Here is a 25,600-nt window from a genome sequence, read left to right as displayed (position 1 = left end):
TGATGGCTGATTTGAAGTTTGTGAGACCCGATGAACACCACCCTGAAGTAGTTGTTGTTGTTGTTGTTTGGTGGGGGTGAAGGGTCGGTTCACACATGATGTTGGATATTTACTGTAAATCTTACTGTTTTGGTCCAGGCACTGATGTCACTAGACTTGACTTTCATACGGAATAATATAAACCTTACTTCACAAATGTACCTTAAAATTTTTTTTGGGTGTTATTAACATGCTCCTGTGGCATTTCTCTGATGATGAAGGACATATAAACAAAGAAATTAAGCTCAAAATTGCATTTCTGAGGAATTCTTTATTCAAATCGTTGTGAATCAGGGGCAGAAGAAAAAATGCAGTTTGAAAATAATTGTATTTTTGACGCAGAAAATGTGCTGGGTGGGCCACAAACTCCCTACTCCACTTCACTCTGCAACAGGAAAGGTAGCAGGGGCGGGGTTGCTTCACCCACAACTCTGAGGTGAATTTCTAATGAACTTCTGCCGCTCAACAGAAACGATCCTAGAAAACGTGTAGGTTTATGGATTTTGGCTAAATAAAAGAAAAAAATGGCATCATCATAATTAAAAGACCACTGAACGCTTTGAAAGTAGATCAAAAGATGATTTGAGTGGGACTTCAGTGCATTACAGAAAATGGAAAAAAGTTTGACTTCTGTCAAATTAAAAATATTGATTTAACCAAAGAGACTTTTGTTAAACATACAGGTACCCCCGGAGCAAAAGATGAATCATGGAACATTTAAGCAGGGTGATGCTCTGGACATGTCCTTTAGATGCTCAGCGGTTCTCATCAGAAGTGAAGGAAAACCTGCCTTTTTGACCAAAAGGTGAGACTAAAATTTAGGAGACATGAACCACAAATAAGCAAAATATGAGGTCCAGTTACCCACCATTTGAATTTTGGATCTAGGGCTGGTCTTCACTTTGATTTCTATCAGTTTCCCACAGAAATGTACTTCTTTTCATCACTTTTCCTTTGCTACACATCCCTGGAAGTTTCGTTTAGCGGAGATAATCAGAGCTAAAAAGCTTTTCTTTGACGTTGTCCTTCATTTGTCCTTATAGCCGCTCTATAAGCCTCCACATCTCAGCTTATCTGCCAATTTAAATGAACAAGATCTCTGCGAGATCACATGAGCGCACGTTTGTCTGTAGGTGGTTTTGCTTCAAGACATTTGAGAAAAAGTCCTTTGAAGTCTGCAGCTTGAACAGAATTTGCCATCTGCAGCAAAATGAAAGTTTGGGGTTTCAAAGAAAGCGCCGTTTCTCTCCTGTTTCATGCATACCTCAAAGGTAATGCAGCATAATGAGGGATGTGCTTCTCCAACCCTGATGGAATTATTTCCCTGAATCGCAGCATTCTTTATACTCCGAAATCTTTCTTCTGCGTTCTCATGCACTTGCTTGTTTGTACACTTAAAGATCCACAACAGATCTTCCTCTTTACCTCAATCGGCAGAATAACAGCTGGGATTCACTTTAACTTTCTCTTCCTTGCACACTGACGCTTAAAGTTAAGACTGGAGCCTCATGGCATTAAACTACAATGAGTACAGTGTGTGGGAGTTGAGGCCGTGTCACACAGCTACTAAGAAACCTCTGCTCATTTTGCACAAATGAAAATTGGTCATACATGAACAGACATTATAAAACAACAAAAACAAAAAACCTTTACTTGACATTTTCACAGATAAATCACTAATGAACTACGTTAAAACCACAAAAGAAGTATGAATAACCGACGCAAAGAACACGTAAACCCGCACTTGATTGAATTTCTCAGAGCACTGAGAGGAAATCGCAACGCTTCAGCACCACGGTCAGCTCCCACCATGGGCCCTCGTGATGCTTTGTTTTGAACACTCAGATTAATAATAATAGTAATAATATTGGATTACATTTATGTGCACTTTCCCAGACACTCAAAGCATCTAACAATGCATCCATAATTCATTCTCTCCTCATTTGGTGATGACCAGAGTCGACACCTTTCTTTCAATAAGTCACACAAGGTCAGCTGTCTTAATATCTATTATTAAGAGCTGGGCCATATGCCCAAAAGTCAAATCTCAGATTGTTTCACACCAAATTCCATTTTTGATTTTAGTCAATTTTTTTCTCCCTCCTTTTATTTTTCTTTAACAAATATTCCAAACGATGAACCATATCTATTAAAAGCTTTTTTGTTTCAACATCTCCTTTGAAAATTTGATATAAAAGTGCAATAAAAAAATAAAATCCAGATTTTCCACCAAAAGATCTTCTAAAACAACAACTTCAAATGAATCAATAACATTGATTTACAACCCTTCCCTGTATGTACTTGTCTTTGAATGAACCTTTATGCAAACAATGACAGTCATTTATGAAAGTATTTCTTTACTTTGGCTTAAAATATCATTACTGTGACTGAGCAAAGCATTTTGGCTTCCAGCCTGCTAAATGTTTACATTCATGCAAATTACAAGATCCACGTCTTCCTACATATAACACAAAATGTACAATTAGAATTCATATATTTCAGAAACTATAAAAACTTGTTGGCTCCTCACATTGAGGATGACTTCCTAATTGTGTTCATCAGCTCACATGACACAGTCTGACTTCTTTGTGGTTAATATTAACCGTCTCTAGCCGTGCAGAACGGCGGTGGATGTGTATGCTGAGATTACACAAACACTAAAATTTTCTGGCACTAAATGAGAGTCGGCTCCTTTATGCTTCAGACTTCAGATGAGAGGAAATGAAGCATTTGTATGCCGGCCACTGCCTGCGTGCAAGCTGAGGTGTTATTTCACTGCAATGTAATGAGCTTTTTGTTTTCATTTTACCTTTAACAGATTATGAAGAGTATTTGTGAAGAGTCTTGTATATCTGGTCCAGACTTGTTTCCACTCCACGTAAAAGCCAGGCAGACTTTGGGCTTACATAAGTTGTGGTGTTTATACACGGAAACATAAACACACACGTCACGCTACAAAACCAGACAGGCAGAAACAATCGATTAGAGCCTCACAGAAGTCCCTTCTCTCGACCGAAGACCCCAATTCATCTGACTCAGCTTTTGTGCAAATTATTTTTGTGCCACCCAAAACTATGAGTCACTTTAGCTGATCAGCTTGGTTTCTTATATTTCACTTCTGTCATTCAGTTTTTCTCTTAAACTTGTAAAGAGAAACTCATCTTGGTCACATGATTTCAATGTTGGGTGAATTTCCCTTTGTGAGGTTAATTCTATTCTATTCTCCTTTATTTTATTGTGCTGTATTTATTCTATTTGCTTTTTTATTCCATTTCATTTTTCTGCATCTATTCAAGTCTATTTCTTTTTATTTTTATTTTATTATACTCTGTTCTTTTCTTTTTTATTTTCTTCTATTCTTTTTTCCTCTTTTCTATTCCATTTTTTTCTTTTATTGTATTGAATTTATTCCATTTGCTTTTATTTTATTGTCTGCTATTTTCCCCCTTTTTTTTTTAATTCTAATATATTGTATTCTATTTGAAGTCTTATCCCAAACTGCCCTCATGGGTGGTCTGCAGGAGTGAAATTGTCAAACCGTAACCGTAATCTTGGTCGTAGACGTTCAGTGAACCCGTGGAGCAAAAACGTTCCTGTGCGTTCTTATTTCTTCTGTCATGCTGCAGGTCGTAGTGAACAATTATACAACACATCAGGGTAAGTAAGGGAGAAGGTGAGATGCAGACGTGTCGCATGAACTTCTTTTTCTTTTTGACCCACTTCAAATCACAGTTAGTGCCGTTTATGTAATAATGGATTTCAGATGAAACGGATTAAATAAAATGTACGGCCTCTCAACGCACTGTGAACGTTTCATCAGTTGAACTTTAACTAATCGAGGACTTGGATTTGGTCAGGACTTATGGGTTTGTGTCTGTTTTTAATTTACATCTTATTGAAAATTGATCAAGGATATTGCAGTAAACCTGCACCATAAATTGCAAATTTATCGTTATCGCGATAGCAAGACATTTGCAAGACGGCCAAAATCGCAATAAATGGTTACATTAAATGTGCTAGAACAATCTAATGACAGCTTTAAGTATTAAACCAATCAAATAAATCCATTAATGCATTTATGGAGCCCTTCGATGTTAGATTTTGGCTTAACATGTAGACTAGTTTCATTTAGAGTATAAGTTAAGGTATGTTGACTGACTCTTATTTAGACTAAACTGCAGTGAAATAGAAATTATTGTTTGGCTGTTTTGCTATTTGTTCATGCATCATCAGTTATATCGTCATCGCAATATTGATCACTAATATCGCATAAGGCGAATTTTCCTCATATCGTGCAGCCCTAACTTGCAGTTTGTGCCCGACTGGAATGATACCAAGTCTTTCGTATATCAGAATAGAGCTGAGAAAGAAACATCCTGGAGCAGGGTTCATCAGATTCATACCAAGCGTCTTCCAGTTGTCAGTACATGTGCTAGCATGGGGTTTGGATTGGGTCGTGTACCGAGAGGGCGTTCAAGAGTACAAGTTTAGCGTAGTTGAACGCGCATCACCTGCCGGGGGGGGGGGGGGGGGGTGTAGCATTAGAAATTAGGAAATGATACAATCAGAGAGGAGTTTGTGTGGGTGTCCTGCAGGCGTCTTACGTCATCACGTTCACACCCCATGTGCGGTCAGTAGGGACATTGCATGAACGTCCATTAGCCTTCAGAGTGACACGACAGTGGTACGCTTCATTTTACCGACATTCCTAGAGGGAACATTCCTAGAGGGAACTGAAAGACATGCCTGCGCTCCCCTTAAGATGCAGCCGCACCTCCATGTCGTCCTCCACGGACCCGGACAACCCAGAAATCTGCAGCGCCTGTGCCAGTCAACCCCCGTATGAAGGGGCATGTGACTAAAACTTTAAGAAAGACACGTAAATGATTTGGCGGTCGTATTCATAAGAATAGATGCGGAACGCAACAATTGACCCTTCATCATGTTAAGATGTATAGAAAATTTCGAATTGGACACCAAAATCATCCGGTTTCACAGATTAATCTTAGAAATGTCAGTCAGGCAGAACTTCTGACACAATCACATGCCTTCATTGACGGCAGGCTCATTTGTCAGATGCTACTCTGGTCCAACAGCTCACCGAAGAACAAAGCGTTCCAGAGCCTCCTGGAACAGTTTGTGACTTCATCACTGCAGCTGCAGACAAAAGAGCAGCTCACAGAGACTAAACTGTGGTAAGAGCGGTTAGTAATGGATGACGAGCAGAAAGAGGTGCATGGCGAGGACCAGAGGAGGCGTGCATGGAGGTGAGGCATCACTGGAGCAGTGCTTCCACACTAGAACATGACACAGTTACAGAAGCAAAACATCAATTGACATTAACTTTGTTTCTTTCCGTCACTTTTGTGACTCTTTCTGTGCAGCAGAGAGGATTCCTGTGGTTTACATTCACTAACTTAAAAAAAAAGCTGGTTTTTGATGGTGGATCTTCCCTGATAACAAAGCTTCTGAATCGACAGAGCAGTCGGACAAGGACGTCGTAACACGTGGGACCACCAGGGTGGTATTTATTGGTCTACGAGGGCAAATGCCTCATCAGCAGGGAAACCTTCTTCCTACAGAGATAAGCAAATGTAAATGAGGCGGCTGTTCCTGCTGCAGCAGAATGTGCTTAAACATCTCCATGCCAGCAGTCCCGCCCACAACGCGTTTCTGACAAACTCCTACAATAATTAGGGCCTAAAAAAACGACACAAATTTTTTCTTTTTGGCTAAAACCAGCATAATCATAAATAAAAAAACAACTGGGAACGCTTTGAAAATAGATCAAAAGATGATGGGAGTGTCTCCTGTGATAAAGTTTACAGTGTTAAAAAGGACCAAAGGACTAGTGACCAAAATAAAACGAGGTAAGATGTGTTTGAAAAGATATATTTTTACTATTCATCTTTTTCAGTTCAAAGCACTGAGTCTGGTCTAACAAAACAGATCCATGGCTAATAAAAAACTTTTTTTTTCATTTCATGAGCATATATCCTGCTTTTTTAAGCCTTTCAGAGTAAACTTGTGACGATGTCACATTACGCTGATGTACAAAATGCATGTAGAAAAGAAATTCTAAACATAAGGTACAGTCCTGAATTTATATTTTGCCGCTGTTGAAAAATGTGGCTTCCTGTTTGTTCTTTTCTTCCTTTTGCAGTTCGCTGCCAGTGCAGACTCTTCCTGGAAGGGACGGTTCCTCACTTTGTGATGTCACAATGTGGGAAGCCGCTTGTTTTCGTGGATTGGGAGGGGCTGGCGCTCAGAGTGCAGGTTTTTTAGAGGAATACTCAGAAATGAGTAAGATGGATCAAAATACCACTTTGGGGTTGTTTTTTCGGTCTGGAATGAAAATTGTAATGCACTTAAAAGCTAAAAAATAAGGTGATTTTAAATGATGTAGGCCCTGTAAGAGAATAATGAGAACAAGTCAGGAGGACCAGACTGTAGGTGGGAAGTTAGAAGACTATTTTTAAACAGTAAAAAAAGAAAACTCCTACAAAATTAACCATTTTTGTAGGACATCATGACTTTTGTTTACAGTTTTTGCTGCTTTTAAGTTTGGTTTAAAAATTAGATGTAAGCTAGACTTTTGTCCTCTGGATAATTACCAAAAACAGTTTTCCCAACCCCAACAACGATGCTTTTATATGTTGGATACATTCTGTAGTTACTCACAAGAAAATAAACAGGTTTGCCTTTTTTTTTTCCCCTCGACTTCTCAGAGATGCTGCAATTTGTCTGGAGTTTTGTCACGGACCGACGGTTCAGTGGCATGTGCTCGGGTCTGTGGACAGTCTTGTTGGGAAGCACAGCCTGACATGTTGGAGACGAGACGTTTGTGCAAGTGTAGCGTCTCACAGAGTGCCCGGGGGGAGGCATCACTTCTCCAATTAGGAGAGCAGGCTCCCCTGCTGCATCCACCACTAAAGACACGGATTTAGGTTCCCAGTCTACTGCAAAATGGATCACCTCTGAATTTTGGATAGTCTAAAAACTTCTGTACCTGGAGAAGTTAAGTTGCTCAAAACTTGACAGCAGAAAAAGAAGCAAACATCCCCCTCTGACCTGTGCTTCACCATTTATCCGCAGACGTGAGGAAAGGGAACCAAAAGGAGTTTTATCACTGGAAGGTAGAAGGTTTCCCATATAGCAAGGGTATGTCTGGGTTGGTATGTGGGAGACAGTGTATAGGAAGCTTGTCACTAATGAGCAGGCCTAAGGGTTCCCAAAGTTTGACTTCATCCTATTCTCTGTGATCAGGGCTGATCAGAGCCAGACACATGGAGCAACAAAGCTATGAGAGGGGGGCGAAAACCCACCCCAGGTAAGCTCATTTCAGCTCCACCGAGTCTGGCAATAATGATCTCATCGCTTTCAGAGATCGGACTTTTGAACGCATCCCTGAGAGTGGAAAGTCAAGGACTAACCCACCGCGAATCGATGAAGCCAGTGGGGAGCTTTGCTCATAATTTACAAATCAATAAGGCGGTGTGAGAGTAAAACCACACACAACGTGTTCTCCTGACGCGTCGAGCAGCTTTCAGAATTAACGTATTCATGTCAGATTTTCACTTTACATCCCGGTAAACAATAACAATTTGAAGAATATCACCAAATTACTGGAAAAATATTAAAAAGATGCAAAGTTAGAGGAATTTTTCTCATTTGTTTCTCTCTTTAAAGTTTGTCGGGAAGTCCTATATTCTAAAGAAAGCATACGTTTGTGACTTCCTCACACACCACTGTCATGTTTTTAACGGTGCAGTAATTAGGATGCTCCTTGTCTGCAAACTGCTGCAGCATTTCTGGATCGAACTTCTGCTTCTGAAAGAAGTTAGTTAGTTTGACTGCTCAAAGTACTGGATTAAATCAGTATAGCGGTTTTAGGCACAGGCCATACGGGCAAATGCTCGGGGAGCAAATTTAAAGGGGGCTTAGGGCTGGGAGAAAAAACATCTGTGCCACTATTGGTTTATTATCTATTATAACACAGTTTTTAGCGGCCTGAAATCTACGAATTGCCCCCCCGCCCAGCTGCAGGAGCGCAGCCTCGATTGCGCAACACCTGGATCGTTGCGTGCCTTCAGATGACTCGGTTCATGCTAATGACGCCATTATTTATTCACCATTTATTAACCATTGTAGACATTTTTATTCTTTATTGTCCATCTAAAATGTTTTTTTTTACAGAGGCCTGTCGTTTAGTTGGTTTATGTCAGCCTGAAAACTGCTTTCATGCAGAATGAAATACAGTCGAGTCCGGATAAAAATCGAGTAAATAAAGCACACAAACACACACAGACATTGCAAACTCCCACCTGTCAGGTACTATGGGAGAGATGGACGATGATCTGTGGTGTCTGTGTGTCAGCTCCTCTTCCTTACTCTGGTCTAATGAGGCAGCACACTGCCCTGACTGACACATCCAGGTCAGCGGGGTCAAAGACCGCCTCATCAATTAATAACCCATATTCATAAATAACCACAAGGTATCAGGGGAGAACCTCAAAGACACACTCAGGAAATTAAACCAACATTTCTTTGTGGCCACAAATTAAAAGCAGGTTTATATTTGTTCAAACATTTTTGGGCAAAATCCTGATCCAAAGCCGACATCAAAGACATAAAAATGTTTTAAAAAATGTACCCAGAGTTTTCTTTTTTCCCCTCAGAGTTCTTCAAATCTTTTTCAAGACAACAGGTGCAACAGCGGGGAATGGGAGCCGTCTATCAAATCCAATCAGCTGCATATCCTGAAAATGGCTCCAATCGAGGGGAACGGACAGCCTCTTAAGGGTAAGAAAGCAAAATTGTTCAAACTGTGTCAGAAACTTTTCTCTAGGTGAAGGCCACCGTGCTGCAAAGCTCATCTTGACCTGCAGTTTGGAGCTGAAGAGAGAATCATGTGAACTAGTAGAAAAAATCATTTGTATAATTAGCCTGCAGGCTAAATCTAAAGTTTAACAGAACAAACGTTTTCTTTCAACAGTAAGAACATCAAATTATGAAGTTGATCCATAATTTGTATTAAACATGTTTAAAACTCTTAACTTGTTGTAAGCTCCGGCAGCCAGTCTTCCTGGCTGTCACCTGCTTCCTTGTTGCTGAAGCCTTAAAGCTGTGTTCGAACGCGATTCGTGCGGCAGACGCCATCTGCGGTCCTGCGGCGCAATTTAGGCATTGAGCACGCCGTTTTGACCTGACAGCAGTACAATCTGAGAGTCGCGGTGGGATTTGGGCGGCTCGCCTGCAGTTCAGAAATCTGAACTTTGGTGAAGACGCATTGCGTCAATCAATCGGGATTCAGCTCTGACATCTGATGAGTTGAAAGAGACGATCAGCTGGTGCAGTCCGACATCGTTCTAGTCTTGAACTTCATGAAAGCTTTCTTTTTTTTTTTTTGAATCGAGACAATAATAAAAAGATTGTCCAATTTTGTTCTTAGTTTGGTGTGAATGAAGGATCAGTCACATGGAGTTCACCTCTGTGGGTGGTGCATTTTTTTTTTTTGGGTTGTCCGAGTCCGTGGAGGGTCGTAGTGAGGAGCAGTTGGTTCAAGGCACATCTTACAGGGAGCATGAGGCTCATTGTAAATGAAACGTCTGATTGTCATCAGTGTAAAGTGCATCGTAATAGTGCATCATGAAGTATTAAGTTGCACGCACTTATGATGTAGCCTACGGGTTACACCACACTCTATCAGTGTTTTTCAACCTTTTTTGAGCCACGGCACACTTTAACCTTGTCAAAAATCCTGCGGCGCACCACCATCCAAGAATTAAAAAAAAAGGAGAAACTCATAGTCTGTATTGATGTACAGCTCCTCCACAATCTCACATGCATTTTTGTGATAATTGTGGCAGAAAAAGCTGGAAGGTGCAGCTGTTTTTTCTAAAAGATGTAATAAAAGTTAAGTTAGGAGATTTATAAACTGGTTGATGTGTGTTCGTTGTTGTTTCAAGATGTCAAAGGAAGACTCATTGTGCGCTGAGACGCTGTCCCTTTAACCCAATGCATCATGGGAGATGTAGTGGAAACAGCTGCTGAATGCAGACACTTTCTGAGTTTCATGGTTTTGTTCACTTGTTCCACGGTCTGACAGCGGATTCTGTGGAAAGCTACACCGCTAAAGACGAGCTTTAGCTGGTATTTCTGTTGGAACTGAGAGACTTTATAAACAGAATCAGAACAAGGAAGTGAAGACTTTAACCACTTCTGATTGGTCAGACTGATGACGTGTGATTAAACCTCCAAGAATGATTGGTGGAGACAGTTAAAGGGGCGGGACTTTCCCGAAAACAGCGGTACCGTCATTCTTATCAAAATGTCTTTAATAGAATCAAATAAACACGAAGAAAAAAGTATTTTATGATCTTTCATATTCCTAAATACTCATTGTTTTATCAGGGCCTGTTTGGATGAACACAGAGCTGATATCCTGGAGATGGGAAATGTTTTTAGATCAGTAAATGAGGACAATTTCCCACGGCACACCTGACCATCTCCCACGGCACACTAGTGTGCCGCGGCACACTGGTTGAAAAACACTGGTTTAGATTATAGTAAAGCATTCAGTCCCAAAACACAAGCTGATCGCAGGAGAAAATAGGCAAACTTAGCAACGCAAAGAGCACACAGTTTCATCATTGTGTAGTTCGTAGGGTTAAGAGGGTGAACGGACAGAAAAAATAAAGAAAAACTAATTCCTGCGTCTCGCCTACTGCACCCTTACTTCCCCTTGCGTGTTCCCTGTCGCGCGCAACGTGACCGTGGAAAAATGTGCATGAACATTTTCACAGAGCTGTCCACGGCTTTGATATCTTGCGTGGGCCACTGTACAGGTATCCACCCGTAAGGGCAGTTATGACTAATGCTTTAAATTCCTAGAATTCAAATAGAGTAAATGTGCAGAACTCAGCCTTCAGTCCAATACAAATATCCTCTAGTCTGTGTTCCCTCAGGTGTGTTCTTATTAAAACAGATGTTTGGTGAAAACTGTTTTTTTGTTCTGCTCCTGAACATTCTCAGCCCGCTCAACAGTCAGACAGAGCGGTCTTCACATCCAGTCTAATGTGAAATTCTCTGTTTTAGGTCTTCACAGCTTCTGCTCGGGTCCGTTGTTTCGAAAGAGCACGTCCTGCCCCTAAAGCTTCACCCAACCCAATCCCTGTTTTTTTTTGTCTGACTCTGAACCGAATCAAATTGAATTCAATTGACTTGCATGAAACATTAAAAATAACAAATACTATCAACACATCTGTTTGCTGGATTTGACAGAAAAGAAAACAGACTCGGCCTTTTTTCCTGCTTTAGCCAAAAGGCAGCAGATCCCTGTGCAGGTGGAATTAGACGCCCATGCAGCAGGAAAAGAAAAACAAATATTGGCAAAAGGAAATTAAAAAAGCTTATCACTGCAGTGGACGTTTTTTTCCCAATCAAACGTGACTCTGGAAGTTAACAAACAAAAAATGTTGCCCTGAGGCACGTCAATTTCCAATTATTAAATATGTTGCTCAGGTAATCCAATATGCTTGACTGCTAATAAATGTACCCCATTCATTTGACTTGCTAATTAAATGTTGCAGTTATCTGGAGTTTAATTAAAATGCTTTTCAGAGTGGTGTTGACGGAGAAGGAAAACAAACTCTGGTGTGCGTGCGGCTGCAGCGCCGTCAAGTGTTGCAGATAAGCGTGAACACATTGGCCGCGCCACACATGCTCAGTAGCTCTTGAAATTTAAGACATTTCAAATCATCTGGGGCCTCATTTATAAACGTTGCGTACGCACAAAAGAAGGCGTACGCCACTCTCTACGCAATAGTTGAGATTTATAAAAAGCAAACTTGACGGGAAAATGTGCGGTCCTTCACGCAAGCTCTGACCCAGGCGTACGCACAAAAACGGGTGAAATGAGAATCGGCGACACCGTCGGCAGATGGAAGAAACACGTGAAAGTGAAAATGACAATACTGCCTCTCAGAAATAACATGAAGACTTCACAAAGCAAGTCTTACAATTAACATCTACACAAACACCCGTTGGACCGATCAGCAGTGAAACAAACAAAAAAATCAAACGAAAATTACAACAGAAATTCAAATGAACACATATTTGCAAAAAGAAAAGTGAAATATGTTCTGCAATATTGGCATGTTGTGCAATTCATCCTCATAAATAATATATTTAACAGAACGAAATAATGTACAAAACTGACATTCTCGTCAATGTGTCCGTCTGGCGGAGCAGATATAGGTGCAATCAGACAGACAGATGGATAGATAGAGATGCATTAATTGTCCACTAGGGAAAGTTGTTTTCATAGTAAAACATTTCTTCATAAGCTACAGAATTATGGTATTCATGCATATGCCTTTAGTTTGTTTTATTTTTGATGAAACAATGTATGGCGTATGTCTCGACCATTCAGAAAGCAACAAGAAATTACATTTGCGCTGAACAATTTCCCATTTCCACGTCGATTATTACCGACATCTGCAGCTTGTCAGATGTAATTAAATGGAGGGAAATAAAATGCCCCATCACAATGCGTAATGACGCACAATGGCTGATCTTGCGCTCTTAGAAGATGTGGCAAATGGAAGAATTCGGAGTGAACGCATCTTTAGACAGCAAGAAGACTTGCTGGCAAACGAGGACGAGTGGCTTATGAGCCGGTTCCGACTTCCTCTGCGGGCTTTTGGGGGTGTGTCACCCCGTGCATCTGGCGCGTCGGTGTCCCCCAGCGCCTCAGTCACCACTCCACTTAAAAGGGATTCCCCAATTATTGCCGCCAGTCTCTCATCAGGAGGGGTCAGCTCCGGTGTCCCCCCCCCCCCCCCACACACACCCATGGCAGACACGGGTGTGTGTGTGTGGAGGGGGGGGGGGGGTCAGCGCTAGACGTTTTTTTGCCTTGACTTTGATGTCCGACCTTTTCTTTTTTATTTCGGCCACGGTCCGAGGTTGTGAGGCTACAGCATTTACAGCGTCTGCCCCCGTTTGCCACTCACGTGCCTTTTTGGCATTAGTAATGCCCACACTGTGCCCTCCAAACAACATTATTATCCTCTTTTCCACCTCGCCAACGATAACTTCTACTTCACATTGAGAGAAGTTACGTTTTTTTGATTTTCTCTCCGTGTTTGCCATGGTTTCGCAATCAATGAATATTCATTTGTGGGCGTTTCACGGACTATTTATGGGCAACTATAGGCGTGTCATGAAGCCGCAAAAGCTGCGCAGCATTTAGAATTGGTTGTGATTTATTAAGAGAAAGATGCGTAGGATGTGCGTGCGCACGGTTTTATAACTCCGAATATTTCTGTGCGTACGCACATCCTATGTTTCATCCGTACGCCACTTCTGACGCAAATCCTACGCAAAGTTTTATAAATGAGGCCCCAGGTGAGCAGGATGTGTTTCAAGGAGAGTGGCACCTGGCTGCAGACACCATGCCGTCCAAACATCATCAGCTGTAAAACAGAAATTCTGCAAGATTTCAGAACTGAAGCACCTTCTATTCAAACCTTTTAATGCGCAAGATGAGCTTAAAAATGGGGAACAAACTGTAACCGTTTTACTTCTTTCAAAGGATATTAACAAAAGTATAATTCATAAAAAGTTTTTTTTTAAATGATTCTCTTATCTCATCATTTATTTGGAACAAAAAAACACCCAGAATTAGAAAGGTTTTTTTGCAAAGACCAAAATTCTTGGGAGGATCAGGACTACCCAGCTTTAGTCTGTATTATTGGTCCTCTAATATTCGATGTATGTCCTTCTGGGACGGAAAAACCAGACCTGACTGGGAACGGTTGGAAAATCAAGCTTTCTACCCAAATACAGTAAAGTCACTGCTATATTGTACATCAGATCTTTCTAAATTGAAATGCCAGAACCCAGTTGTGTCTCAGTCCCTTAAAATTTGGTCCCACATAAGAAAACATTTTAAATGGAATTTTTGTTCAGTACAAATGCCATTGACCAACAATCAAGCTTATATATTACTATTACATGATACATTTAAACAATGGGGTTCTAAAGGGATCCACTTAGTAGCAGATTTGTTCATAAATAAGACCTTCTCTACATTTGACCAATTAAAACAAAAATATATAATCTTGATAACAAAGACTTTTTCAAATATTTACAGATTCGCGACCTTGTTAGGGCAATCTTTCCCACCTTTCCCAGTCAACCAGAAGAAAATGCAACGGATGAGATTTTACTCAATGACCCATTGAAAAAGGGCTAAATTTTGATAATAATACACAACCTTTTTAACATTGAATGTACCGCTACATTGGATCATCAGAGAGAAGCCTGGAGTTTGGACTTGAAAACAACAATTACGGAAGAACAGTGGATAAAAGCTCAGCAACGAGTTCACTCCTCATCAGTGTGCAGCAGACATGGTTTAATCCAGTTCAAAATCCTTCACAGACTTCACTTGTCCAGGAAAAAATGATCAAGAATGTTCTCAGGAGTGGACCCTTCATGTGAACGTTGTGGACATGTTTCTGCCTCACTGTCCCACACATTTTGGGACTGCAACAAAATCCTTCCTTATTAGACAATATTTGACTATATTTGACAAATATTTGAAATATTGTCTCCATATTTAAGGTTAAGTTTGCATTGGACCCTATAACAGGATTATTTGGAGTGCCAAACTACTGGAATTTGCTTAAACAGTAAACTAAAAAATGTCTTGAATTATGTTACCCTATTGGCTAAACGTCTAATCCTACTTAATTGGAAAAGCAAATTTCCCCCAACGTATCTTCATTTGGTAAGAAACATAATGCAATACTTAAATGTACAAAAGATTAAATTTTCATTGAGACAGCAAGAAAACCTTTTTTATGAAACATGGCAACCATTTATTGATTATTTCAACAGTATATAGACAAGTCAACCTCTATTTAAACCCGTAATAGTAAAATAGCAGGGTTTTTTCTTTTTTTTCTCTTCCCTTTATCTTCTTGTTTTTTTTGTTGCCCTATTTTGTTGTTCTTGTTGTTATGTCTGTATTGTTTGCTGAAAAAAAGAATTAAAAAAAAAAGGATATTAACAAAAGTATTCAGATTTTTAAAACCGGCTTTAGCTACAGTGTTTACATTCCTGCTCTCAAACGCCATTAATGTGAATCACCGCATTCTCTCGCAGAGAAAAGCGGCAAAGCGCTGGTATGCAACACTTTATATTAGTAATGTGTTGCATACTGGGGAAAAGCCACTTTTAAGTGTTGCTTACCAACGCCAACTGGATTAAAAGACTTATAACTGGCCACCCTAACGGTTTTGGACTCCCTAACGGGGTGATCAGTCTGAGTCAGTCTGTGTCAACGTTTCCATGGCAACCACTCTCACCAATCAGGAGTGTCGGAAAGCCACACCCCTACCACTTGAAAGCGGCCTACACAAAATCTGTCAAATGTTTTGAACATTGCACATGGGGGCCAGCAGGCTCCACCTACTTATATTCAACTCAACTCAACTCAACTTTATTTATAAAGCACTTTAAACAGAACAAGGTTCACCAAAGTGCTGAACAACACAAAAATTAATAAAAGCACATGAAAATATAAAGCATAAAACACATAAAATAGGTCCGGATTCCAACTCAGTTAAAAGCCAAAGTGAAAAAATATGTTTTAAGAGCAGATTTAAAAATACTGAGTGAGTTTATCTGTCTGAGGTACAGGGGCAATTCGTTCCAGATTTTTGGTCCGAAGACTGAGAAGGCTCGGTCACCTCTCAGTTTTCTCCTGGTCTTCGAGACGACCAGCTGTGTCTGATTTGTTGACCTAAGGGAGCGGGGGGGATTGTACACCTGAATCAGGTCAGACAAATATTTTGGGGCGAGTCCATGGAGACATTTAAAAACAAATAGGAGAATTTTAAAATCAATGCGTAAGCGAACTGGGAGCCAGTGAAGAGATGCTAAAATGGGAGTGATATGTTCTTGTTTCCGTGTACCAGTTAGAAGACGGGCAGCTGCATTTTGGACTAACTGCAAACGAGCAAGTAATTTCTGGGAAAGCCCAACATAGAGAGCATTACAGTAGTCCAAACGTGTTGAAATAAAAGCATGGATTAAAATCTCAAAGTCATGGCGGGAGAGGAGAGGTTTAACCTTGGCCAGTTGTCTCAGGTGAAAAAAACTGGATTTCACCACTGAGTTTATATGAGCATTAAAAGTTAAATTGCTATCCAGTTTCACACCTAGACTTGTTGCTGTCTGTTTCAGGTGATCATTTAAAACGCCTAAGTCGACATGTGCCTTAGAGACATCACTTGGACCAAATAGCAGAACCTCTTATATTGAGGCATCCGATTGGCCAGTTTATGACTTGAATAACTTGTACCATGGAAAACATTTTGTGAACAATAATAGGATTATCAAGAACATGTTTAACCCTTGTGCTATCTTAGATGACCCCACCCTTACATTGACGTGTTCTCCCTACCATGACAAAGCTGGATAAAGGTGGAAAGATTTCATGTAATCCATGGACACCAGTGAAGATCGCAAATCATTGAAGAAAAAAGGTTCAGAGCACTGTCTAGTGGGTCTAGATGACCCAACTCCCAATGGTAAAGTGCCTAGGTTAGCACAAGGGTTAAAGAAAAAAAAGGTACGCCAGGGGGGGAAGGGTTAAGATCAGAATTTTCTCTTCTTTTCTATAAGACCCGGAAACAATGTATTATGTTTCACTAAACTGTGATCCTTTTCAAATTTCTATAAAAAGGGGTATAAATGTTCAAAACACAGAATAAGTCAAATTCAATTTTTACCCTTTCTCTGTTTCTCCTAAATTCTGCTGGCACCTCTTTCACAGTTCCCTCCCGGTTTTACTACACCGAGCCTGAAGTCACAATCACCTTTCAAGCGACTTCTCCCTGCGCCCCCCCCCCATCAGGCTCCAAATCCCTCCATCGTAAGGTCAGAACTGTTAATGTGGCGCCCTGAGGCAGCCACTGGAAGTCACGGCAAAGTCAGAGCAGAAAGCAAAGACGCCGCTGTGGTCCACTTTAGTCTGAAGTCATTTACGTTTGGCTTTTTATTTAACCACATGCAGGATCCTCACAGAGTTTTACAGTATTGCTGAAATGAGCATCATAATAACGTGGATGTAAATTTGAAAAAAGGCTTTGTTCAGATGACCTTTAGCGCAGTGCTGCTGCATTACACATGCATTAAATGCAAAGAAATAGCTACTTTAAAGCCACACTATGAAATAAAACATATCAGAGGGCCTAAAAAAAAAAAAAAGTCCAATAATGACGATTATGAATGAGCTTAAAGGAAAGCGGGACTTCAGATGTGGGAAACATTTTCAAACCAATCTCATCTACTTATATTTACATAAAATCATTATCATTGCTCATATTTGAATTTCCCACTTTTTTATTTTTAAACACACCAGCTCAGTCTTTGCTAAGAACATAAAACAGAAACTAGTTCAGAAGCTGTGAGAGCTGCAGTCATGCATGATTGAGGTTCTGGTGAGCAAACAAGCATCTAGAAAAACTGAACCACAAACGGCAAAACCAGCTGAAAAGGCTCTGCAGGAGACGCGGCTCCACGTGACTCAAATTAGACTTCAGCCCAACCAACAGGGACTCACTAGTGGAGCAGACATCTGTTACTGAAAATGGGAGCTCACATGTTTGGGGATTCCTTCTGAAGGACCAGAAAAGAAACAACAACAGAAATTTAAAATCTCTCCGAAAAACACAATATTTAGTGAACTTTTCCCTGCAAGACACCCTGCAAGAAGAGAAAAAGAAATTTGAAAAAGCTGGAAAGAAAATGAAGACTTTAGAAATGTTGGGGCTGAACGTCTTTAAAAAACAAAAACTAACTGCTGCTTCAAATGGGGGCGGAGAAGAGGTTGGAATGGAGAGCTGTTCAAATCTGTGTCTGTCCGACCCCTCCACCCATCCAACACACCGCCTTTCTGTGTGAACAGACATCTGGACTGACCTCAGAAAACGACCTGTGCACCTTTAATCAACAGCTTATTAGGTTTTGTCCAAATTCCTTCCCTACCTTTTAAATGTTTTATTTTTAATAAACCATCAATAAAGTGTGTGTGTGTGTGTGTGTGGAAGGGGGGGGAGGGGGTCCAGAAACCCAGAGCACTGACGAATTGGTGTTTTAAACATGTTCTTGTAGCACTTTTCTGATTATGGAGGACATTTATGAAGAAAATGATGCTTAAAATTACATTTCTAATATCTATTTCTAGTATTTTTTTCTTCAAATTGTTGTGCATCAGGAGCAAGCGGAAAAAAAGGGCCTTTTGAAAAAGATCAAAAAGGCATAATCATAATTAAAAGACCACTGGGAACGCTTTGAAATCACATCAAAGGATGATGGGAGTGGGACTTTAAAGGTGTGTAAGTGACGGAAAAACAAACGCAAAGCAAGGATGATGGTGAACAGTTTTCATAATTCATGTTTTCATAAAAGTTTGAACGTATTTCCATTGTTTGAGGTCTCTCGGGTGTCATTTGACTTCAGTATAAAGTGACCATGGACAAAAATGTAAAACAGTAACAGAGCAGGAGGCTTCCCTTTAACCAAAAAAGGCACTGAATGCCACATCTTCCTCTACATGCTCAGTGTTAGAAATAAAAACATTGTGTTTGTTAAAGCTTTGCTATAAATCAAATATTTTATTTTTTTAACTAGCAGATAAATGCGTATTCTGCTAAATTTAAGTTTAAAGCAGAAGAAAAACATTAAAATGTTGTCAAATTGAAAAAGTCAATTGCAGCTAAAGCTCACTTCCTAAAAATGAGTCACTTTAACAGCGATTTTCTCAAAACTCGTAATTATTTTCCTGAAAGCTCATCCAACCAAAGATGAAACCAGCCCAGACGTAGCTTCAGCCTCAGACACAAATCCCCAAATCAATACCAGCTGTACCAAAAATGTTCGTATTTTACATAATAAGAGGCAGAATGAAGCAAAAACACCCTCAACTAATTCAGAATACAAAAAAACTTGATGTGGTGCTGGTGTAACTCCTTCACCTGTAGGAGGTCTTATTATAATTTATGACTCAACTGTCACTACTGCATAGCGGAATTCTGGTTTCTTTGACTTATTACTCACAAAGAGACACAATCTGATCTTTCAGTATAAAAAGAAGGGACTCAAAGTTCAAGGGATCAAAAGTATTTCAAAGAGAGCAGTTCTGGTATTTTCATTGTTCAGATGGCTCCCTCTTTTGGTCAGAAGTAGGAGGAGCATCAGAAGACAACAGAACTGCTGACTCTGACAGTTACTGCCCGGTTCTGAATCCTGACTGTGCTGCTCTGCGTCGTACGTTGTTCCCTCAGGTGTTTCTGACGCGACGCGCCGCTTACCTGTGATCCGATGCTGCTTGGTGCTCACTCGGTTGGAGTTCTGGACAGCGCAGCAGAGGTGGAGCATGGCGAACATGGTGAGGATCATCACCACACTCTGAAGCAGCAAAGTCACCTCAAACTGCTTCCCAATCCTAGGGGATTCAAGCCAAAAGAGATGCTGGAGAAAAACGACTTGTGACGAATTTAAATGCACAGATTAAAAAAACAAAAAAAACTAGAAGGAGCTGCATTTCCAGAAACAAAAAATGCCGGGTTGAAAAGACATGATAGAAAGAAAGAAATGATCAAAGTAGACCACAAATAAAGTGAAAACAGCCACAAAAAAATAAGTTTTTGTGGAAAATGCCAGAGACGGGTATTGAACCAGCGAGGTTCTGCACCAAGGATTCCCCACGTATTTCAATGGAGGGAGAATTCCTGGAATATCTTGAAAAGTTCAAGGATTTGAAGGACCAAAAGTCTGTAGCTGGAAAAAGCTGAAAGAACTGAACACTAGAATAGTTGAATGGTTAAAATAGCTGAAATATTGTAGAGCGGTTAAGCGGCAAAAAATGGCGGAAGATACTAGAATTAAGAAAGAGAAACAGGAAAACAATGGATTAAATGCTTGATATCATCTCATCCTCACCAGAAGAAAATGCGCAGGATGTTGGCAATGAGCAGCACCAGGCAGACTCTGGTGGAGAAACCCTCTGTGTTGCCGCTTCTCTGGATCTCCTGGTACTGTGGGACGTAGGGCAGAGCTCCCCCAAACACCATGAGGAGGGACGCCAGCAGGGACAGCAGTGTCCATGAACCCTGAACGGCTTCCTCCTGCAGAATCATCTCCTCATCCATCGCGCCAAAAGGGACCTCAACCGGCGGAAGTCTCAGAAAAAACACCCGGGGAGGTGGCAGGAACTGGGTCACTGTCGGCCTCAACGCAGCGGAGGCATTTAGACACCTTCAGCCGAGCCTGAAACAAACATTTAACAAAAAAACCCCATCACATTTAACTGTCTAAGTATGTCCAAACAAGTGGGCCTTCAGATTTAAATGCAACTCTTTACATTTATCTTCTCTTCGTTTTTCTGTATGTGTGACCTGCAAATTTAAGTTGGAGTTCAGTCGGTGTAGCCGTGTGACTCTGGTTGGGTATCAGTCATCAACAGCTCCCCGCCATCGTCTAATGTCCTGGATAATCCTTTCCGGCTTCCTCCAGGTGTGAAGTGTCTACTTGACGTCGGCCTCCAGGGGGGTATTCCAGGAAGCATGTTTAAATTACCCTGACTTTAACCCTGAACTCTGGCTGAAACCTGCCTGAACTTGCTTACTCTGGGTATGTCGGTTTCAAAAGACCGGATATGAGTTAGCGTAATTACGCTCCACTTGGTAACCCTGGGTTATATAAATTCATTTAGGAATTTTCCGACACTGACATTACAGCAGTTGATGGTAGTGGTGCTATTTAAACTCATCATCCTCTCCCTCCCTCTCACTCATGGTGCAGAGACTTAAGCATAGTAGGACAAAATAACTCGGCAAAACACAGTAAAACAGCTAAACAACTAAACATGTTTGGTCAAAAACAGACACTTAAACCCAAATCCGTCCAGACAAGCAAAGGTAATGGTATCCCACAATCCCTTGCGGTGCCAATCTAACAGCAGCACCAAAGTTACACCTACTTAATTGAATTAATTTGAATGAAAGGAAAATAACTGTCTGAAAACTACTACTACTACTTTTTAGCTGACTTAACAAAAAAAACGATTTATGTGAGAGAAACTTTATTTCGGTTATGTTAAACAAACAAACTTAAAAACATCAACATAAACATTGACACTGATCAATGTCAACATAAACATTGAAAATAATAATAATAATAATAAATAAATAAACATAACATAAACATTGAACAAAATTAACCGAAAAAGGTGTTGGGTGAAGCCAAGGCTTATTTCCCCAACCCTGAATACAAACATTACATCTACCTACAAACTGTTAGAACCTTAAATCAGAAAAGAAAAAAGATGAAAAAAACAAAAAACAAAAACAAAACAAACACTTCTCAAAATGACCTCACAACCACCAAAGTCTCTCAGTCCAGAAGGTATTTTTGAAACATTTTAACTTTATACATTTTCTTAAAGTGCAGTATGGATTTTGCATTTTTCAGTTCGTCTGATAATAAATTCCACATGTTGACCCCCTGAACAAAAACACTATTTCTTAATGCGTTAGTTCTGACCACTTTCTTTTTAAACATATCTTTACCTCGAAAATCATAATTATCAACTTTTATTTCGAACAAACTCAGTATTTTGGCAGGTACACATTGTTTTTTAACTTTAAACATAAAAATTCCAGTACTAAGATAAACTAAATCATAAAATTTTATTGCCCTTAATTTAGGAAATATTTGTTTTGTGGATTGATTGTATGAAGAGTGGTTTACAATTCTAATTGCTTTTTTTTGCAGAATAAAAATAGGTTTTGTATTTGACTTGTAACTATGCCCCCAGATTTCTAAACAATAGGTCAAATACGAATCATGAAGGAACAATATAGAATATACAATGTAGCTGTGTTTAAAAAATATTTGACTTTATGTAAGATGGCTAATGATTTGGACAATTTAGAGAGAATATAAGTTATGTGTGGTTTCCATGATAATGTATGATTCAAGATTACTCCCAGAAATTTTATTTCATTTACTCTTTCAAGAACAACATCCTCAATTTTTAACTCAGAGATGTTTTCCCGTTTTCTATAGCCAAATATAATGTACTTGGTTTTATTTTGATTTAAAGACAGTTTGTTTGAATCAAACCATTGTTTGATTATGGATAATTCTTTTATGTCTGAAAGAAGCTTTTCCAGGTTATCTCCAGATAAATACAAAGTAGTGTCGTCAGCATATAAAACACAATTTAACAAATCAGAAACTTTACAAAGGTCGTTTATGTATAAAATAAATAATATAGGACCCAATAGGGACCCCTGGGGTACTCCACATGTAACAGGACACATATCAGATTTTTCGTTATTGAAATAAACACACTGACATCTGTTAATAAGATAACTTTCTAACCAGGAATATGCTATTCCTCTAAAACCATATTTCTGTAACCTACTAAGTAACATAGTGTGATTTAATGTATCAAATGCTTTTTGAAGATCAACAAAAACGCCTACAGTAAATTTCTTCTTCTCTATCGAGGAAGAAATATGATCAACTAGATGCATTATCGCCATTGAAGTAGATCTACCAGCCCTAAAACCATATTGATCCTCATGCAATAAATTAAACTTTCCAATAAAATTGTTCATTCTTTTAACAAAAAGTTTTTCTAATATCTTGGAGAATTGGGATAATAATAAAATTGGTCTGTAATTTGTAAATATATGGCGATCTCCATTTTTAAAAATGGGAATAATTTTTGCTATTTTCATGTTATTTGGAAAAATGCCCTCCCTAAAGGACATGTTAAATATATGAGTTAATGGTTCAACAATGAACTCAATTGTGTTTTTAATTAACGACATATCAATGTCATTCCAATCTTTGGATCTTTTATTTTGAAATGTTCTTACAATTTCTAGTATTTCATTTGAACTAACCTCAGACAGAAACATTGAGAACTTGTTTGATTGGATACTAAGTTCTTTCAACTTCTTTATTGGCTCTTTTATTTCCATTGCAAGTTTATTTCCAAAATTAGCAAAGTATTCATTTAATTCACTTGCAATAAGCATTGGGTTTCTGATCTGAATATCATTTTTTTTAAAATAACTTGGATACTCTTGTTTCTTATTGCTTTTTTTGGTTAATTTGTTTATTATTTTCCAAGTCTCTTGCATGTGTAATTTGTGTTGCTCAATTAACTTATGATAATACTGTTTTTTAGAATTTCTTATTATATTCACCAATTTATTTTTATAATTTTTATATGTATTTTCTGCTTCTTTACTTTTTTCTTTTACAAACTGTCTGTATAGTGCAGTTTTCTTTTTACAAGCCTTTTCAATACCTTTGGTTATCCAAGGCTTTTCGTTATTTTTTTATGACTAATTTTAATTTTTGGACAGTTTAAATTATAAAGCTCTATGTATCGATGCAGAAAGGCATCATAAGCTTCATTCACATTGATAGAAGCATAGATTTCATTCCATGTTTGATTACATAGAGCCCTCCTAAATGAATCAATGTTATCAGAACTGCAACACCTTATCCATTTTCCCTGGGTCTGTGTATACATTTTCTTTGAAGATACATTTTTCAACACTGCAAACACAGGCAAGTGATCAGTAATATCACAAAACAAAAGGCCTCCCAAAATTTCTTTATCAGTTCTATTTGTGAATATGTTATCTAGCAACGTTGCTGATTCTGTGGTTATACGTGTAGGCTTATTAATTATTGGGCATAAACAGTTGCCATACATTGAGTTGATAAACTCTCTTGTTTGATTTAAACCAGTTGGATTGATTAAATCTATGTTAAAGTCACCACATACTATTTTTATTTTATTTGTGCCCATAGTATTTAAAACTTCAGACATTTTTTCATTGAAGTTGGCCATATTTGTTCCCGGTGGTCTATACACACAACTAATCCATATCTTTTTTGAAAGACCATCTTCTATTTCTACTGTGATACATTCCAGAACATTATCAATAGTGTAAGATAATTCATCGACAATTTTGCTATTTATTGTTTGTTCAATGTATAGAGCCACTCCTCCACCTTTTCTTTTATTTCTATTGGTAGTATAAAGCTCGTACCCCTCAAGGTTGACTTCCACCATCTTGTTATCATCAAGCCAAGTTTCTGATACAGCAATCACATTAAATCTTTTTAAAGATTTAAGAAACAATTCTATAGAAGAAAAATTCTTATATAAACTTCTGCTGTTGAAGTGAATAACTGATAAGCCTTCTTGAATGTCCACATTGCTGTTAAACTGTTCCACTGTATAATAATTACAACTAATTTCAAGATCCTTATAATAGTTTGAGTCCGGGTCAATGTCATTTTCAAAGTCATGCTCTGTGTTTTCAGATTGATCTTGGATGTATGAATCAGACTGATTTTCTGTACACAGCAATAAGTGATCCTTTGTAGCTGAGTTAACTTTGCAACTTGTTTTATTTTTCATTGTATTGTCTGTCATAATTATCAGGCATCCAGTCCAGTTTGAACAGTCCCAAACCCGATCCCAGCATACCTTCTTATGTCAGTCATTTGAAGCGGTCCAGTTCTTTCATGTTCCTTATCATCATTGAGCGTGTAGATTCCACCCCGTTGGGTCTGATGTAAATTTTCCCATTCCTGGTCCAAGTTGCTTGAATTTTGTTTTGCTTCTTTAGCAGTCGAGCACATCTTGCTATTTCTGCATTTTTTTTGTAAGACTTTCGTTTATGTAAACTCCAGAGCCTTTTAATTTTTTTGATTGTCTCAGTAGCTCAATTTTTTGCTTTACAGAGATTACCTGCACAACAACAGAGGATTTGATTTTAGGATTTTTGTTTGGAATCGTGTAGCAGCTGGAGATGTTTTGCTTTTCCAGAGTGATATTCTTGGTGTTCAGAAATTGCAGGAGTTGTTGTTCCAGTGACTTTAATTCCTCTGTAGGAGCGTCCTCACCTTCATCCACTCCAGATGCTACTTTGGCATAACTGCGATGTTTAGTTTCAAATCCTGTGATGATAACATCTTTGTTTTTTGCTAGTTGTTCCAGATCATCAATCCTTTGCTCCAGGAGTTCAATCTTGTGGTCTTTTTGAATAATTATTTCTTTCAGTTGCCTGATATCCTCAGGGAGATCCATGAGACTTTTTTGCTGAGTCACAACTTTACTTATCTCAGAACTCATAAAGGATAGTGATTTTTTAATTTCCTCCATCTCTTCTGACAATTTTTTGGTTGCCATTGTTTTTTACAGTCCAAACTACTCACACGTGTCCAAGTTAGTTGGTAGATTTGGTGAGGCTGCTTTGTCTTGATGGTTCAGGTGTTCTTCAGGCTGAACAGGCCTGTGAATTGATTCCCCAATATTCCACCGAATATCCAGCTTTAACTCGGAATATTCTTCAGATATTTTAAGAGTTTGTAGATTAGGCACTTGAAGGCTGTAGATCAGTGTAATTCCATTGGATCATGTAGATTTTAGTGGGATCGTAGGCCA

At 39.1% G+C, this 25,600-nt stretch overlaps 1 protein-coding gene across 3 annotated transcripts in view; it reads right to left on the bottom strand.

The window, feature by feature from the left end:
* Nucleotides 1-25,600, bottom strand: part of si:dkey-246g23.2 (solute carrier family 66 member 2) — a 58,539-nt gene that overhangs the window by 28,636 nt on the left and 4,303 nt on the right. For all 3 annotated transcript variants that reach the window (XM_078949038.1, XM_078949039.1, XM_023956067.2), the window contains 2 exons: nt 20,059-20,385; nt 19,428-19,561 (listed from right to left, as the gene is read on the bottom strand). In XM_078949038.1, the coding sequence (XP_078805164.1) occupies nt 19,428-19,561; nt 20,059-20,267 (343 nt within the window). In that variant the 5' untranslated portion in view covers nt 20,268-20,385. The remainder of the gene's footprint in view (nt 1-19,427; nt 19,562-20,058; nt 20,386-25,600) is intronic.

The sequence above is a fragment of the Oryzias latipes genome, chromosome 6 (assembly GCF_053564925.1).
Source record: "Oryzias latipes strain Hd-rR chromosome 6, Olatipes_Hd-rR_3.1".
Taxonomy (NCBI): Eukaryota; Metazoa; Chordata; class Actinopteri; order Beloniformes; family Adrianichthyidae; genus Oryzias; species Oryzias latipes.
Note: the sequence above shows the minus strand (reverse complement) of the source record. Positions and strands in the feature narration are given on the sequence as shown.